Genomic DNA, 19,227 nt, shown 5'->3' on the forward strand with positions numbered 1-19,227 from the left:
ATGCCAGTGCTCGCGCCCGATGCTGAGTCAGAAACAGGTATCCCGAAATCCCCCTCTGAGGCACGGCGCTCGGAGGCCATGGAGGAGCTAGAGCACACCTGCCCCCAGCCTCGCCTGGTGAGTCAGGCCCAGCCCCAGACGAGGGCTCGGCCCCATCTCGCTCCTCCCGCCTGAGCCTCCTCGAGCGCTGCGGGACAGCGGTGCGGCCGGCGTGGGGGGGGGGAGGGGGGGCGAGTGCGTGGCGGTGCGGGGGGCGAGGGAGAGAGCAGCCCGTGCCGTGTTACATGCTGGGCTCTTTGTATAGCACCGCGCTTCTGCGGGGAAGGAGCAAAGGCTGCGGTGGGAGTGGGCTGTCCCCTCATCTTGGGGTCCCGGCCCCGTCCGAGCTGTCCTTGCCGTGCTTTGTCGTGTGGGGACTTCGGGGAGTACAGTGACAGCTAGGCAGAATTTCTCGTCCTTTCTTTAAACGAACAACAACAAAAAAATAACCCAAAACATTCCCCCAAGCTCCCAACGGTTCAGGGTGCCTTTAGAAAATCAAGGGCTGCCGCGTTTGTGAGAGGCTTGTGTGCATGTGACTCGGTACAGCCGTGTTCCAGTAAAGCAGCTTCATGTCTTTAATAATGAACGCAGGACAGCAGCGTACGCTCCACGGAGGAGGCTGCGGGGAGCGATGGCCGGTCCCAGCCTCTCGCCGTAGCGCGGCTCCTGTTCCCCGCCCCGTCCTGCCGGGGCCAGCAGCCTCTGCCTCTTCAGGGACCCGCCTAGGTCCTGCCAAGCCTTTCAGGCCGGCCCCTCGGCCAGGGTCGGTGCACCCAGGAGTGGTACACCCTGCTTCCGTCAACTTCACTTGACTTCAGTGAGGAGTTTCCCGTTCGATTCGGGATGTGTGAGGGAGTCTCGGAGAGCTGCGGGTTTGAGGGGACGGGAGGATGAGGGAGAAACGGGAGAGTGATAATAAAAATAAACTCCTTTGATAGTAAAAATAATATACACACACAGAGAAATGAGAGGGTAGCAAGGTGTGAAAGTGCATGATAGATGCAACAGCTTAGATCATGTAACACCAGAATTCAGTCACAGTCCTAATTGAAACATGTTTAAACATCAATCTTCAGTAATTAAAGTCAATGCTATAGTTGAAACATTGTTCTGATATGACAAGAAATAGCAGCAGTCGTTGGAGCTGACCTAAATTAATGTTTTCTACTTAGTAGTGTTAGAATTAGGATCAAGGTTTTTAAAAAGATGTTCATTTGGAAAGGAGTTGTTTTAATAGGGCTTGTTTTAATAGGGGAAGTTAGCTCACATGTTGTTACTGCAGTGTGTTCCTACAGGCTGTCTACGATTTCTCTGTCAAAAGCTCAGATATAACAACCCATTTGAATATATTACTCCATGCAGTCTGACATTTTAAAAGATTTTAAAGAAAGAAGTGACAATATGATGCCAGTATTTACAGTATCATGCATTCCTCTATAATTTCTGTGGAAATTAAGGTGACAGCTAGAGTACACGAATCAAACAGGAATACATTATAATGTTTTAGATCTTCCTCAGTACCAATAATGGACAATGGAGACATTTAAATAAAGATTTATGGAAAGTATGCCCTTAGAAAGTGGCATTTTGTCAGTCAGCAGATCTACATTATCTTCAGGCCACAAAAAATAATGTCTGATGAAATATAATGCAATACACTGCACTTGTCAGAGCATAAGGAGTGATGCAAGCAAGTGCACTCGAGTTATGTCTTAAGTGAGAAGAATTAAGAGCTTGTGTCCTGAAGAATTAAACTGACATCATCCTTGACAGATGAGCTAATTAAATGGATATCAAGTTCCTACCAGATCTTTAAGTTCTCTGATTCCACTGCTTTGAAGGCAGATTGTACAGTGGTGGGCCAGTAAACCAAGTCCGTTAAAATAAATGAAAGAGAGTGCCTCAGTTAACATTTCAGTATTGTTTTATTACCCTGGCTATTATGATGGTCCCTTGGGATGTTAGGAACAAGTTCTTTACAATGAGGGTAGTGGAACACTGGAACAGGTTACCTGGGAAGGTGGTTGGGGCCCCATCCCTGGAGATATTCAAGGTGAGGCTCAACAGGGCTCTGGGCAACCTGATCCAGTTGAGGATGTCCCTGCTGACTGCAGAGGGGGTTGGACTGGATGATCTTTGGAGGCCCCTCCCAACCCAGACCATTCTATGATTTTATGACACCTCAGAATGATTTAACTGGTGTCAAGTCTGTTTACATACCGATGATTTTTGTTATGCTTTCAGTGGTTATTGCATATCTCTAAAATTAAGTATTTGGGCTTTCAAGTTCTTCATATAGGCTTATTTTTAGAAAGCATTTATTTAAGAAAAGAAACATAACTTCAGAATCAACTCAAATTTCACAGGATGCAAAGGGTATTAGTTCTTTTCTGAAACTGTTGTCATTTTTATTAAAACAGGATTATCTACTTTTTTATTTTAAATTTTTATTTAGAATTTATTTTAAGGCTTTATTTATTTAAAGCCTTAAAACTGTGAATATTTTTAATGGATATCTGCCACTAGATCCTCTGATTTGAGGCTGTGGAGCCTAATAGCTTGACAGGAAGTGTCACAGTAGAACTAAATAAAACCCCTGTATCATTCAAAGAGCAGGAAATTGCAGGGGACATTGAAGGCAGTTTTCAGGTAAGTTTCAATGTGTATTGAAATCTGATGCTTTCCAGTGCCTAGTACTGTTGTGATATAAATTGCCATCGTTTTTCCCTCAAGACACTCCTAATCAACTAGAGCATTAATAAGCATTTGTGCTTCAGTCATTTCTCCTGGTCCATCTCTCACTTAATCTTTGTCTCTTTTACATTCTCAACTTCCACATGTGTGAATACCAAGGAAATCTCTCTCTGAGCGACACATGTGCCTTAGTCTCAGTGGAAAATCAGGAAACAAACCATTCAGAACCCCAGGTTTTATCCATACTGGTGATTTTAGCAGTTTTGTAGCCAAGGAAAAATCCTCAGAAGTAGCATTTCTCCAATCCTCTTCTGTATATTTTTGCATTTATCCATTTCTTGTCTGGACCAAGCTACTGGGTTAAGCCATTTTCCCATCTACTACTGTCCTATCCATGTTATTTTAAGTGAGCATTGCTTCTCCTACTTAAGCCTTAGGATACCCATGGTTTATCCATCTTTGCTTTACATGGGATAAACATCACTGCTGGTCATATCTTGCCACACAGTGTGTGACAGTTGGCCCCAGATAACTTTCAGCAATCTGCAGAGTACTGCTGGGCCGTGGATTTCAGCCTAGCATTGTGAGACCTGTAGGTGAGGCAAGCTCTTAGTTTAACTGGATGGCAGGAGTTGGACTTGATGATCTTTGAAGGTCCCTTCCAACCCCTAACATCCTATGATACCATGGGAGAAAATACCAAAGAGTAAGTACAAAGCCTTGTGAAATTATTTGGGGTTTTTTGAATAATTTATTTATGTTTCTTGGGGTGAAGAGTTTGAGTTTGGTCCCACAAGGCTTTAGTCCCAGATGGGAGTAGCTCCTTGAAGGAGTGGTGTGCACCTTGAGAATTACCAATCCTCACCCTGAAAGAAAAAAACCCAGGCATTTCAACATATTTTGTTCAGGAAGACCATTCCAGAGAGTGTCTTTTGTAAAAGCAATCAGTGGCAATTTATAAGGACAGTACTGCAGATAAAGCAAAACTAAATACACATTGAAACTTACTTGAAAACAATTTCCAAACCTGATGCTTGGTCTTACCTTTCTCTTGAACACCCTGAGAGCTTCTTTTCCTTGTGTTTCTCATCATCCAGCACAGGCCTTGGTGGGAACATCTGGGAAATTACTGTTGGGAACTGGATACCAATGTCTTATTTTCAAAACTGGCTGAAGTCCTTAGGGTTAGGCCAGTGAAGGGAATGCAGAGCAATGAACCATACACTTCCATCACAGTACTCACCTTGTTGTGCTTTGAGTCTGAAGTGAGACTGAGCCTGAATCAGGCTCTTCTGCAACACACCAGGGAAGTCAGGCACAACTTAAGGAACCTGAAAAAAAACAGAGAAGCAGAAAACAACCTGAATTAGTCAAGGTCAGCTGCAGGGGAGGAGAAGGAGTCGACAGGTAGGTGGCTGGTTTGGCTTGTGCTTGCAAGGGTGCTGATGGTTAGAGAGCCAGGCAGGAATTAAGGAGCAGTTAGTGAAGTAAATTAAAGTGAATCTATCTTCAGGATGACATAAAGAAGCAGACAGGTGCTTTTTACTGTGTCTGCTCAGTCCTTGGCAATGCAATCCCAGGAATACCAGGCTATTCCCAAGATTATTGTTACATGACATCCGTGCTACCATCCAAGCTGCTCAAGCAGCTCAAGAGGTGGCCAGTTCCCATTTATCTGTGCAGGAAATGGCATCAGGGCCCTGTGTGGAAATGCCCAACTATTTTTTTTTCTGCTTAATATCACTGCTGCAAGGATGGACAAGCTGGAGACTTAAGGCCTATCCATATGGCAGATAAAACATGTTCTGCCAAGGCACTGTAAGCATCAAGGCCATTTAAGGTTCATGCTGACAATCCCACTGCCTACTCTCAAGCCTGGATTTATTTCTCCTGCCTTTTCATCAGATGCAGAGGCTACAGACCTTTATAATTCAGTAGGGCTCAGGTATCAAATACCTTGGGACCACTAAGTAGACAATACTTTGGAGAATGAGACTCGGGTACAGCTGAAGATTACAGCTCTCATGTCATTTTAGGTGTCAGCTGCTTGAGCCATTTTGTTTATTTGGTTGATCTTTTTTAGAAGAAATGAGAATACATGAGGGGGATTTTGGGTTTGTGGGTTTTTTTTTCAGATTATTCAAGTACATTTGGAAAATACTTCTATTGTATTAAAGAGTAGAGGAGAATGTTTTAACTAGAGCTCTATAATGGTTTAAGAGTCTCTAGGCTCCTGTAGACAATTTCCTCATTGCTGCTGTTAAGCAATGAAATCTTAAGCACAAAATATGAAAGAATTGCAAGAAAAATATGCATGCCTTGCATTCCTATATTTTCATCCCTGGATGCCTTACTCCTTTTGTATTTGCAAAAAGTGCTTTGAGAGGGTCTGATGTAACCTGTAGAATTATTTCACATAGTTTATTTCCATGAGCTTCCACAGATCTTCATATTTATCTTTCCTGTATCACTGCAAGGTATATGTAATTTTATTCAGAAGAGCTAATGGTAAATTGAGGGGGGATTATTGTGGATAAAAAGTGTCCCAGGCATCTGTTTCTCTCTCATGTGATGTTATGACTTAGGGGGTCTGCCATCTGTTTCCTTCAGTGGGGAACTAGGAACAAATACATATGTAAATAGCTTTGCATTTAAGGAACACCAATTAACTTTATTTGATCAAATATCTTTTTTTTTTTTACCAGAAATCCTTTACAAGTCTGAGGTTTGCTCTGGATTAATTTTCACTTTCATAAATGTTGGCTACTGCATAAAAGCACAAACCCATAAAAACCCATGCCAAATGTGATGTGTGCTTGGGGATGTGTAAAAATCTTTGCAGCACTTAAAAAAAAGGGAAAAAAAAGAGAAGAGTAATTGCCTCTAGATACCAAAAATCTGCTCTGATTTTCCTTCACTACATCAAAAAGGACATGCAATTAGTACATGTTCTGAAATGCCATAGTCTCTGCAAAACTGTGTTGCGATACAGATTATACAGAACTCTTTGGAAAGAACTCACCTGGATTACTGAATCCAGCTCTGGAGCCAACACAGGAAGGACTTCTGGACCTACACCTGATGGATTGGGTCCAGAGCAGGGCCATGAAGATGATCAGAGAGCCAGAGCACCTCTCCTATAAGGACAGGCTGAGGGAGCTGGGGTTGTTAAGTCTGGAGAAGAAGAGGCTCTGGGGAGACCTAAGAGTAACCTTCCAGTGTCTGAAGGGGACCTACAAGAAGTCTGCGGAGGGACTGTTTCCAAAGGCCTGCAGTGATAGGACAAGGGGCAATGGTTTGAAATTATGAAGGGGAGATTTAGGTTGGATGTCAGGAAGAAGTTCTTTCCCATCGAAAGTGGTGGTCAAACTCTGCAACAGGTTTCCCAGGGAGGCAGTTGAGGCCTCATTCCTGGAGATCTTCAAGGTCAGGCTCAATAAGGCTCTGAGCAAGCTGACCTAGTGGAGGTTGTCCCTGCTGACTGCAGGAGGGTTGGACTAGCTGACCTTTGGAGGTCCCTTCCAATCCAAACCATTCTGTGACTCTATGAAGAGGTATGGTGTGGTGTAAAACCACACAGCCAGGATTGTGCACAGACACTCAGCGCTCCCAGAACTGTCCCTCTCAGTAGGTACTTGTACCTTTGTTTTCACACAATCTGCTTTCCTTCCCTACACACACACAGACAGGCAGCATAAGGTGAAAATCTCTTTTGAAAGACACTGAGTCAGAGATCTAGTAAAGAAGCCCAGTGCACTCCTAATGGGGAAAAGAGGAGTTCTCAGATTGCTTCTACTGGCTAGCTAGGGAACTTCAGAGACTGTGTGGTTCCTGTATAGGAGGGAAAATGGGGGGCTTTCTGCTTCAGCATTGCTGTCTTTTGAGGAACAGTTTAAACAAAATGCTGTCCCACATCTGACATCTCTGCACAAGCAGAGATCGAATGCTGGTCCCAATTCACCCAATACCTTAGCTGTAACTCAGCTGATTTCAGTGGATTAACCCTTGCCTGCGTTAAAGCTGAAGTTTGGTCCTTTTAGCCACACATAAGATGTGTACAGTAATGCACAATAAATAAAAAAAAGTATTAGAAGTGCAAAATACATGAACTGTCTTTTTCTCCAGTTTCTGGCTTGATCAATGAAGCACAGAGTGTCAGCAGAGCAGTGGTTACACATTTTGGTCTGCTGACTGTTGCCAACCCTCAGCATTATTACTTGTGGGCCACCAAGCACCTGCCATTGAGCTATGAATAGCAAATGCACTACAGCCAGCTTGGTTCTGTAGTCCTTTTGCAACATCCTCCTTCTGCAATGGTGTCTGTAGGTTGCTGCTTGCTAGCCAGTGCCCTGTTGAAGGAGCCCCATCCTTCTTTGTCCACCAGTGACCTGTGGAAGGAGCCTCATACTTCTTTATCCACCGGTGCCCTGTTGAAGGAGCCCCCTGATTCTTTATCCTCCAGTGCCCCATTGAAGGAGCCCCATCCTTCTTTATCCACTGGTGCCCTTTGGAATGAGCCCCCTAACTCTTCATCCTCCAGTGTCCCATTGAAGGAGCCCCATCCTTCTTTATCCTCCAGTGTCCCATTGAAGGAGCCCCATCCTTCTTTATCCTCCAGTGTCCCATTGAAGGAGCCCCATCCTTCTTTATCCTCCAGTGTCCCATTGAAGGAGCCCCATCCTTCTTTATCCTCCAGTGTCCCATTGAAGGAGCCCCATCCTTCTTTATCCTCCAATGTCCCCTTGAAGGAGCCCCATCCTTCTTTATCCTCCAATGTCCCCTTGAAGGAGCCCCATCCTTCTTTATCCTCCAGTGTCCCATTGAAGGAGCCCCATCCTTCTTTATCCTCCAGTGTCCCATTGAAGGAGCCCCATCCTTCTTTATCCTCCAATGTCCCCTTGAAGGAGCCCCATCCTTCTTTATCCTCCAATGTCCCCTTGAAGGAGCCCCATCCTTCTTTATCCTCCAATGTCCCCTTGAAGGAGCCCCATCCTTCTTTATCCTCCGATGTCCCCTTGAAGGAGCCCCATCCTTCTTTATCCTCCAATGTCCCATTGAAGGAGCCCCATCCTTCTTTATCCTCCAATGTCCCCTTGAAGGAGCCCTATCCTTCTTTATCCTCCAATGTCCCCTTGAAGGAGCCCCATCCTTCTTTATCCTCCAATGTCCCCTTGAAGGAGCCCCATCCTTCTTTATCCTCCGATGTCCCCTTGAAGGAGCCCCATCCTTCATTATCCACCAGTTCCTTGTTCAAGGAGCTGTGTACTTCTTTAACCTGAAATACTACATATCCCTCCTCAGTGCTGGGACATCTGACAGCTTGACTAAAGCTCCAGCCAACAGGACAGGAGGACTCTCAGGCTGCACACTGCCTTAGCTGCAGTTTTTTCTTTCAACAAGTCCTTCCTGATTTGCTTGTACACAGTGCTCCTTCCAGCTGCACCAGGGCATGGGCTCAGGTGGTTAAGCTGTCAAAGGCTGAATTTCTTTTTCTGCTGGTGTTCATGGAGCTTGAGGTGCTTCACTGGCAGTTCTTTCACTTGAGCTCTGCTTGACTTGGGGCCCATCCTACCTCTAGGATGGATTTTATTTCTTAAATAATGTGTTCCAGTTCAGTCAGAAGTCATGGCTGTCACAGAGGAATCTTGTCACAAAATTCTTTAGCTTTTTGCAATTATTAGACTAGATTATATAATAGTTCTAGTTTCATAATCTGTGAATCTCTACATATATAAATCATTGTGCTTCCTGAGGATGTAATGGAAGCTGCTTTTCTATTATATCTTCAATTGGTAATTGCATCTTGCACTTAATCATTACTGACAGTACGAATGGCAAGCAAAGTATTTGATTTAAGATAAAGCCCAGAAAAAGCAACTGAGAATAAGGCAATTTGTAATGCTTGCAAACAGATACTTAGTTATTTATCCAGTTGTTGTGCTTATTAGGCTAGTTTGCCCTACTTTTAGTTTACATCCACCTCCCTGAGTCAGCAGAACTGTGGGAGAACAAGCTGGATTTTTTCTTTTGATACATGTCAGGCTCAAGAAGGCTCTGAGCAACCTGATCTAGTGGGAGGTGTCCCTGCTGACTGCAGGGGGGTTGGACTAGATGACCTTTGGAGGTCCCTTCCAACCGAAACCATTCTATTCTATGCATTAATATTGTAACTGAGAGAAGTTTACCTGGAGGCACCCACTGGTAACATTCAATTACAACTTACTTGCTCATAACTTTACCTGCTTGGGTCAAGATTACTAAAAGTAGTACATGAGACAACATACTTTTAATTTTTCACAGTGTTCACTACCTGAACTTCTAAGAGAAGACCTTAGTAGTCCTTAACAGGGTCTTTCCAATTGCAAAGGGTATTCATGCTTCAGAAACTCTGTGTGTATTTTTAGTTCCTTCTCTAAAGTTCTGATAGTGGCTTGTTCTTTTTTTTTTTTTCCCTCTAAATGTTCCTTGAAAGTGTTGTCAGTGTTTCCTGGGCTGTAATTATTGTTTGCCAACATCAGGAGGAGGTTCCCAAAATAATCTGTCCTCATATGAGTAGATGGTACCCACGTGATTCGTTGCAGTGAAATCAGCTCTGTTTTAAATGCTGCCTCTGAGATGAAAGGAGGTTACAGCATCAGATCTCCTACGCCTGCCAGCTTACTTGTTTTATGAGCACAAGCCCAGCCTGCTCTACCAGGTTCTGCCAGTGTAGTTGTACTGATTCAAGATCTGAACATTTCCTAGACCTTCGTTGATGGCAAAATCATAGAACGGTTTGGGGTTGGAAGGGATCTCCAAAGGTCATCTAGTCCAACTCCCCTGCAGTCAGCAGGGACATCTCCACTAGGTCAGCTTGCTCAGAGCCTTCTCGAGCCTGACTTTGAAGATCTCCAGGGATGGGGCCCCAACTGCCTCCCTGGGAAACCTGCTGCAGTGTTCCACCACCCTCATGATAAAGAACTTCTTCCTGACATCCAACCTAAATCTCCTCTAATTTCAAACCATTGCTTCTCATCCTATCACTCCAGGCCTTTGGAAACAGTCCCCCTGCAGCCTTCTTGTAGGCCCCCTTCAGATACTGGAAGGCTGTTTTTACGTCTTCCTGGAGCCTTCTCTTCTCTAGGCTGAACAACCCCAGCCTGGAGAAGCTCCCAGCTCACTCACCTGTCCTCATAGGAGAGGTATTCCAGCCCTTAGGTCATCTTCATGGCCCTCCTCTGGACCTGCTCCATCAGGTCCATGTCCTTCCTGTGTTGAAGGCTCCAGAGCTGGACACTGTACCAGATGCTGATCTTAGAGGACAATACAACTACAATACAATGCTGATCAAGAGGACAACATTTTTGTCTGTCATGTGTTGAGGGAGATAGCCTAGCTGAGTGAATTGAAAAATAAATAATACAAGAGCAGCTCCTTCCCTGCTTCCATTAGCAAAGAACTTGTTCCTAACAGCCAATCTCAATCTGCTCTGCTCTCCTTTGAAGCCATTGCCCCTTGTCCTATCACTACAAGCCTTTGTAAACAGTCTCTCTTCATTCTTCTTGTAGGCCCCCTTCTCTTCTCCAGGCTGAACAACCCCAGCTCTCTCAGCCTTTCTAGCAGAAGTGTTCCAACCCCCTGATTATTTTCGTGGCCCTGCTCTTAACCTGCTCCATCAGCTCCTTCCTGTGTTGAGGGCTCTGGACCTGGATGCAGTACTCCAGGTGAGGTCTCACCAGAGCAGAGCAGAGTACCTACCTTCTGTCTTTTAATGGGCTGAAGTTTACTGAGCATCATTCAGTGATTTGCAGGTTTGTGAGAACTCAGGTAGGACACTATTTAAAGTTGTCACAGAATGAGTGACTTCTGATACAAAAGGGCTGTTGGATGTGACATTTTCACATATGTTCATTTTTAGGAGGTGATTTTAATTATAATTTAATACAGCATCTTTGTTCCCAGGAAACAGGAGTTACACTGCAAGGTGACCATCTTCTGAAGTAATATCACTGACAAGTCCTAATCTCACAATGACCTCTCAATTTATGATGTGTAAGAGGCTTTTTCTAGACACCACATAGTAATTATACAGTAGCCATGTGGTATTTGGACTGCTTAAATGAAAGTAAGGTCTCCCTGCTGTCCAGTTTAGGGCCACTCAGTTGAAGGACAGGGAACTGCTTGAAAGAGTTCAACACAGAGCCACAAAGATGCTGAAGGGAGTGGAACATCTCCCTGCTGAGGAAAGGCTGAGGGAGCTGAGGGCTCTTGAGCTTGGAAAAAGGAGCCTGAGAGGTGACCTCATTCATGCTTATAAAGATGTGCAGGGCAGTGTCAGGAGGACAGAGCCAGGCTCTGCTCAGGGACGTCCAGTGATAGGACAAGGGGCACTGGGTGCAAGCTGGAGCAGAGGAAGTTCCACATGAACATAAGGAAAAACTTCTTCCCTGTGAGGGTGCCAGAGCCCTGGACGAGGCTGCCCAGAGAGATTGTGGAGTCTCCTTCTCTGCAGACATTCCAAACCCATCTGGATGCATTCCTGTGTGACCTACTCTAGGTGTTCCTGCTCTGGCAGGGGAGTTGGACTCTGGAGGTGCCTTCCAACCCTAACACTCTGTGATTCTATGACCAGGTGTCAGGTGCTTATGTCAGCAAAGATAATCACCAAGTGTGAACACCATGTAAATAATTCTCTATTGCTATGTATTAAAGCTCTATAAACTGGAGGAATTGTCAGTTCAAACACCTTGCAGTTAACAGAGATGTGTGACAAAAATAATCCATACAAGGAACAAATAAATGAGGTACAGGTTTTTAGTCTGGAAAACATGACTGAGGGGAGAAAAAGAGAGAGGAAAGGAACGGGTGATTACAGATTAATTTACTGAAGCTTCCAGTACAAGAGTATCAAATAGTACAGGGAAGAGGCAGGTGCTGAGCAAGCAAAATGAGATAATTCCTCACGGAGCTCACACTTAGGTTATAGATCTCCCTGCTGCAGGATGATGCAGATCTCAGACGCTTACCTTTGTCCAAAACACAAGGCCTATTTGACCTGCTTGACTAATCCCAAAATGTAAATGGTTAGAAAAATAATTAAGGCAGAGATGAACGGGGAAATCTCAGAGAAAGACAGAATTGTATCTGCAGAAAGTCTTTTCTTAACCATCCAGTTATTGGCAACACTATGGCAAACTTCTAAAAGTAGTTTAAAGGATTATCAAAAATGAAGAAGCTGCTATATAAATTATTTGCTCTCTTCTTCCCATTGTAGTTATTACTGACAAACTAGAAATAAGACAAGTAATTACATGCAAACTGAAAGAGATCTGAATAATGATTTCTGGCTTTTAAATACAGGATCACAGGATGTTGGGGGTTGGAAGGGACCTCTGGAGATCATTGAGTCCAATGCCCCTGCTAGAGCAGGACCATAGAATCTAGTGCAGGTCACACAGGAACACATCCAGACAGGGCTTGAAAGTCTCCAGAGAAGGAGACTGCACAACCCCTCTGGGGAGCCTGTTCCTTGCAGTGAAGAAGTTCTTCCTCATACTAGGGTGGAACCTCCTGTGCTGTAGTTTATATCCATTGCCCCTTCTCCTATCACAGGGTGCAACTAGTAAGGGTCTGTCCCCTCTCTCTTGACACCCAGCCCTCGGATATTTATATACATTTATTGAATCTTCTCTCAGTCTTCTCCAGACTAACCAGCCCCAGGTCTCTCAGCTTTTCCTCACCAGGCAGTGCTCCAGTCCTTTAATCATCCTCATAGCACTCCGCTGGACTCTCTCCAGCAGATCCCTGTCCCTCTTGAACTGGGGAGCCCAGAACTGGATGCAATATTCCAGGTGAGGTCTCAGCAGGGCAGAGTAGAGGGGGAGGAGAACCTCCCTGGCTCTGCTGGACACACTCTTCTGAGTGCACCCCACGACACCATTGACCTTTTTGGCCACAGGGCACATTGCTGTGCCATGCACAACTTGTTGTCCACCAGCACTCCCAGGTCCTTCTCCTTGGGGCTGCTCTCCAGCAGATCACCTCCCAACCTGTACTGCTGCAGTTTATTATTCCTTCCCAGATGTAGGACTCTGTACTTACCCTTGTTGAACCTCATTAAACATTAATAAAACCTTGAAATATTTTATCTTATGCTCTTACCTACAAACCAAACACTCTGATCCTATTTTACTAGTAAGATGTTTTTGTTAAGCTCAGCAACACTTCTTCTAGATCAGATAAAACAAAATAGTATTGACTACTCCTTGGGAAGCTGCTGCTGTATTTCCCTTCATCTGTCAGCACATGGCATTTATGCTTTTTTCTGTGTGGCTTTGATAGAATATTGCTGATTTGAATCTATTTTATTTAATGTATTTTCATATCCAGTGACCAATAGGTCACAGAGTAATGGGATTATTGACAAGTCTAGTTCTAAACCCTCAGCCATCAAGTGAGCTTTAATGACGAGTGTTTACAAAAGCTGGAGAAATGGGAAGCTAATAAAGGCTGTCCTCCATTGAGCAGAGACCAAAAGAAAAATCTTGGTGTTGCAAAGGAGTTTACATGGATGAAAAGCACCACTGTGCTGGCCTGGGGAGAAAAAAAGGTATCTTCCTGCAGACCAGGCCTATTTTCCTCAAATAATCTCCAGGGAAACAGCCTCTGCCAAGCTAAGATGTGATTACCAGTTGCAGGCCTCAGACCATAGCCATTATTGTTTTAACATTTCTGCCTTTCTCTTTATCCCAGCAGGAACCAGGCTGTATGGGCTGCCGGGTAACTTGACCTTGCTTGAAGATAAAAAGACAGGTTAGCAGGCAGTGATTGCAAAGCCAGAAACAAAAAGACAGTATTTAGAAAATAAAGGAAGCAGCTGGCACCCTATCATTACGTGTCATGTTCCACACCATGGGGTGTGGGTGGCCCGACAGAACAGTTCCCATCCACGAAACCCCAGACAGAAACTTGGACTTGGTTGTAGTTTTTCTTTTCCATTTTTAAACTCATCTGTGTGATTTTTTTTTCCATCACTAAGTTACTAATGGTGATGATTTTTTGCAACATTTGAGATTAGGAAAAAAAAAAAAAAGGAAAGAAAAATGGAAGGGAAAAAACATCTACACAGAATTTTAGTGCCCTTGTGCAGTGCTTTAGTGCCTTGCTTTACAGTTGCTATAAACGAAACGAACACAAAATCAGCAGAAAGAGCTGGTTGTGATTTTTTAGTCTTTGTGGCTGTTTCATTGCTATCCTCTGAGCTTTCCTTGCAAGAAGCCAGTGAACCCAGAGGTGAGCAGCCATTAAGCATGACGTGTCTTAAAAAGTGTCTCAGGGATGCTAAAGAAAAGAAATGCTGAGTGAGTAAACATTCAGCTTCTAAAAGCATGAGTGCTCAAGCTGGTGTGACAGCTGTACAACACCAGTGGTCACTGTCAAAACTTGAGCAAGGCCAGGAGGTCCCAGCTAAATCATAGAGGGAATGTAAGTGATACATTTCCTTTGCCTTGTCTCAGCCACCACCTCCTCCTCTCACAAACCCAAAGCAAAACAAAAATCAGCTATGATTTCATCAAAATTTCAAGCCAAGAGCAGTAGAAGTGTGGTTTTTCATACCAGACCATATGGCAGATAATAAATATCTGAGGTTCTGATCGCTGATAACTTCCTACGTAGGCAAAAAAAAAAGCAATTTCTGTAATCAAGTTTCCTGACAGATAATGCCACATCATTCTTCACACATCTCTGCTCTTCTTATATCTATAGGTTATAAGCTCTTTAACTGTGCTCTGATCACAGTTAGAGCATTTTGGTACTATTACAGTATGTGGCAGACCAGAGAAAGGAATTACAGCTTAGTTAGCTCTGCTTAGGTGGGACTGCTGGTTTCATTCTTGCCTTTATTTTGAATGGCTCCTCAAAAGTATACAAGATTCTGATTAAAACCACAATAAAACCACCCATAGTCCCAGCTACCTGTACTGATGTCAGTGGAAGGAAGTGGTGCTTATAAAGAGGGGGCTCATTTGCAGCTTTCTAAATCCCAGTTAGTTTTTTTCCATCTATTATTTACTGAAGTGGTAGAATCCTAGAATGCTTCAGGTTGGAAGGGACTTTTAAAGATCATCTAAGTCTTACCCCCAGCTCAGTGAGCAGGCTGCTCAGAGCACTGTCCAACCTCACCATGAATGTTTCCAGATGTGGCTTCTACCACCTCTCTGGGCAACCTGTTCCATTTTCAAGACCTTCACTGTAAAAAAAATTCTTTCTTGTATCTACTCTGTACTTAGCCTCAATTAAAACCATTACTTCTTGTTCTGTCTCAACAGGACTGGCTAAAAAGATTGTCCCCATCTTTGTTATGGACTGTCCCTGTTAGATACTCAAGACCTCAGTATTGCCCTCCCTTGTCAGCCTTCTCTTTTCCAGGCCAAAGTGAGCTCTCTCAGCCTGTCCTCACAGGAGAGGTTTTCCACCCCTCTGACCCGTTTGTGGATCTCCTCTGGAGCCACTCATTGAGACCAAACTGAGAATTAGGCACAGCATGACCCATCAAATGTGACTTTGTTCTGCAAACAGAAGAACTATGTACATGCACCCACCTCTAGAAAATCCTGCACTTCTCAGCAGAGACAAAGAATTCGGCTGCATGATGTGTTTGGAAGGCTTTTCTTTCCTCATCATTTTAACTCGTGAGAATTCTGTATGCTCAAGTGTGACCAAAAAGCAAAAATCTACAGCGAACAAACCAGTAGTAAGCCTGGTTACAGCATCCTGGTACAGTTAAATCATTCTTTTTTAACTACTTAAAGTAAATGTAGGTTTTCTGTTGTGTTTCTTTATCTCCTTCCAGACCCTGACGGCACCTGCTCCCTTTGCAGATGAAACAAGCTGCCAGTGCCAAGCCCCCCATGAGAAGCTAACCATTGCACAAGCCCGCCTGGGAACACCAGGTATGTGTAGAGAGCTACAGCAGCAGCACCATAGGCACTCCTAAAGCAAAAGCTCTTCCTGACAAACACCTGTCAGTGCTCACTGGTGCCTTCCCCTTGGAAGCAGAAAGGCCAGCCTAGTATCTGGTGCTGTCAGGTAATGGGGAAGAAACCAGCAGCTACAGGACAATTATCTTCTGTTAGAGAAACAACAAGAGAAAACTTCTCAAGTTAAGAGTTTGATGTTTTCATGGTTGTCTGCATGTTAGTCAGAAAGAAGTTTCACCAGCCCACACCAGCCAGCCTGAAAATGGTGTTGTAGAGTGGCTGCCTCCTGGATTTTCTTGCCATACTGCCTCTGTATGCTGGAAAACTCTTCTTCCACTAATGTTCTTGTTGATAACATCAGACCTTAAGTGGCCTTAAAGGCCATTTGCCCTTTGCAATGAAAACATGCCAAAATTCTTCATCTGGACATTTGTGATGGGTCTGGGGAAAGGAGAGGATTTCACATTGTGGTGGTTGTAAGGCTATGCCTTTAATTTCTTGGCGTAGCCTTAAAACCACCACAGACATCAAGTCCCCTAAATTCCAAGATATTAAAAACCCTCATTTACTTATTTGAAATAAGCTTTTAAAGTGCATACCTTTCATAGAGGTAAGCCACAGCTTTCCAGTCATCTCTGCAAGGAAGCCTTGGATGCCTTGATTGTAGAGACATCTCTCTGTGGCACTGGAGCACAGTCCATGGAGGTTGGAGCAACATGGTTGCCCTCTTCTCCACTGTCCTTTTGCTTGGAGATGGCCCAGCTGTCAGAGATGTCATTTGGTCAAGCAAGTCCTTTTTCTGTTTGAGAGCTGCTGCTGAAGATTTCATCCAGAAAGCAAGTTAGAAAGAGAATGATGAGAAAAAAAAAGTGATAAGCTTGTTAGAAGAGAAGAGCTTGGGGAGAGTTTAAGTAAAGGGAAGTGGAAGGTTTATGTGAAAGAGGTAAGCAATATATTCTCCCAGAGGGAAGCTGTAGAGAAAAAGAAAGTCTCCTCTCCTATGGAGACAGACTGAGAGAGTTGGGGTTGTTCAGTCTGGAAAAGAGAAGGAGACCTTATTGTGGCCTTCCAGCATCTGAAGGGGGCTACAAGAAAGCTGGTGAGGGACTTTTTAGGGTGTCAGGTAGTGATAGGAATGGGGGGAATGGAGCAAAACTAGAAGTGGGTAGATTCAGATTGGATGTTAGGAAGACGTTCTTCACCATGAGGTTGGAACAGGCTGCCCAGTGAGTGGTAGAAGCCTCATCCTTGGAAGTTTTTAAGGCCAGGCTGGATGTGGCTCTGGGCAACCTGCTGTAGTGTGAGGTGTCCCTGCCTATGGCACGGGGGTTGGAACTGGATGATCCTTGAGGTTACTTCCAACCCTGACAATTCTGTGATTCTGTGAAAGTCACAGCCAAGAGGGGAGGAAAAAGGAGATGATTGGAAAAAATAAAGAAAAAGTAGAAAAAATCCAGAAGGCAGATCTCACTGGAAAGTCAGGGAGGAAAGAATGAGACATATGGTAGAACTCCAAATGAGGCAGGAAGATGACATTTGTGCTATATTAGAATACAGGGATGATGGATGATAATAAATAGGCTATGTCCAAGAGACAACCACAGAGAGTACAGAGGACAAGTAATGAGCTGGAAGAAACTCTGTGAGTTCACCCATGCTGCTTCTGAACATCAGAGTTGGGGTAAATCTCCATAATCACCTGATCTTAGAACAAAACCCTGTCTAGTAGAATGAAGCACAACTTGTTTGGGGTCTGAAAAATGACTGTAATGTTTCTTTCTCCACAGCTGACAGACCTGTCAGAGTGTATGCAGATGGGATATTTGACCTCTTCCACTCTGGCCACGCTAGAGCTCTTATGCAAGCCAAAACTCTTTTCCCAAATAGCTACTTATTAGTAGGAGGTAAGATCAGAATTATTTATTGCACTGCATTTCTGCTTCTGTGCTTCAGTATCAGAGTTATTGCTGTGCTTGAACCCCCAGCTGTTTATACACTATGACTTTGAATGCTGCTTTCACTCTGGGGGCTTTCTGTAGGTGATTTGCCTCAAATTACATCTCACAATTGCATCAATTAAGGTAAAAGTCAAATTCTGCCCTCAGCAACACAGGCACCATTCCCATTCTAGTTGAAGCAGGTGCCTGCATGACTCTGAGCTTAGAATAGCTCCGTATGAATAATTTACCTTTTTCAGTTACTCACTCAAAATTGTTCAAAGCTGGGGATGAGTGAATGAGATCAACCACTCATTTATTTCTGGCTCCTCAGTCACTCTGCTAACCAGGCACAGCCCATGGCCCCTGGCTAACCAGGACAGTACCATATGTCTAGACCCAACCTTCAACATCAGGAGAGAAGCTAAATCTGGCCCTTTATCATTGGAGACACAGATTTAGGTCATGATTTGAAGGTAATTTGCAGCTTACCTGGGCAAGTTACTTTCTTATCTTTTATCTTTTGCTGTATCATCTCCTTTTTGCTGGGTGGCTGGCTAACAGCTGTTCAGTAGTGAGTATGTGCCTGAGAAGTCACCAAAGGATGGCTCTTTTCCTGCCCAGCTCTCTGTGAGGCCTCAGAAACACGCATTTCATTTCCAGTTTCCCTGCACATAAACATTTAACAACAACCTTCAGCTGTATCAAACCTTAGATGATACAGTGAATGTGAATGCAACATTCAGACATTTTATAAGATGCATTATTTTCTGTCTTTGTCTCAAAGCAGTTGAAAGAGAGGGGCAAAAAACGACCAAACATAGAAGAAAACCAAAAATCTTCTTACACACTTTTTGGTTTTACTGCAGCAATTCCCATGGAGCTTCCTGGGAGAGAAGGGGAACACCCCTTTGTTATGAAGAAAATATTTAGTACTTTCTTGCCTTCCTGCTGAGTCAGATAGCTTGTAGAAGAAGGAAGTGGAGGTGCAAGACTGGGAGGTTTCAAAAACCAATCCAAATTTCTAGGTTTTGTTGTTGCTTTTAAGGGGGTGTGGGGACTGTCCAAGATCAGGGAAGGAGCTCTGGGGCAAAAGCATGGCTCCTTTGAAATTCACTGCATAGCTTCACTTTGCCCTTCTTTTTTTTTGGAGTGAAGGACAAAGCAGCCAGCACTCATCGGCACCTTTTCCCAGCAGGGCACTCTGTCTTAGCATGTTTCAAAACTGGGCACCTTTCCACCCCCACAGCCAATTTGTGCTGCAAAAGCCCTGGCGTAATGTTGTGTTTGTGGGGACCACAACCAGCTCCTTCTATTTCTTACTCTGAAGACAATTCTTTGGAGCTAAGTTTACTTTTTGTATTTAATAGACATTTATACCTTCCCAGATCAGTCATTAAAGCAGAACTAGAGAATCAAAAGGAAGTCCAGAGACATTGTCTGCACTACACATGAACAAACAGTCATCAAAAAATAACCCTTTCTACAGAATGTAAGCAAAAATATCTCTTTTCCAATAATTTTGGCAGACCCTTTCTTCCGGGAGAAAGTAGCTTTAGAGTTCATAAAGGCTGTAAATAAGTATAAATACAGTC

At 43.9% G+C, this 19,227-nt stretch overlaps 1 protein-coding gene across 1 annotated transcript in view; it reads left to right on the forward strand.

Annotated features, from left to right (window-relative positions):
* The window catches only part of PCYT1B (phosphate cytidylyltransferase 1B, choline), a 31,810-nt gene continuing 12,583 nt past the window's right edge, over window positions 1–19,227 (forward strand). The window contains exons 1-3 of the mRNA XM_054385216.1: window positions 1–117; window positions 15,569–15,668; window positions 17,483–17,599. Coding sequence (XP_054241191.1) covers window positions 1–117; window positions 15,569–15,668; window positions 17,483–17,599 — 334 coding nt within the window. The remainder of the gene's footprint in view (window positions 118–15,568; window positions 15,669–17,482; window positions 17,600–19,227) is intronic.

Source organism: Indicator indicator, chromosome 1, assembly GCF_027791375.1.
Source record: "Indicator indicator isolate 239-I01 chromosome 1, UM_Iind_1.1, whole genome shotgun sequence".
Classification (NCBI taxonomy): Eukaryota; Metazoa; Chordata; class Aves; order Piciformes; family Indicatoridae; genus Indicator; species Indicator indicator.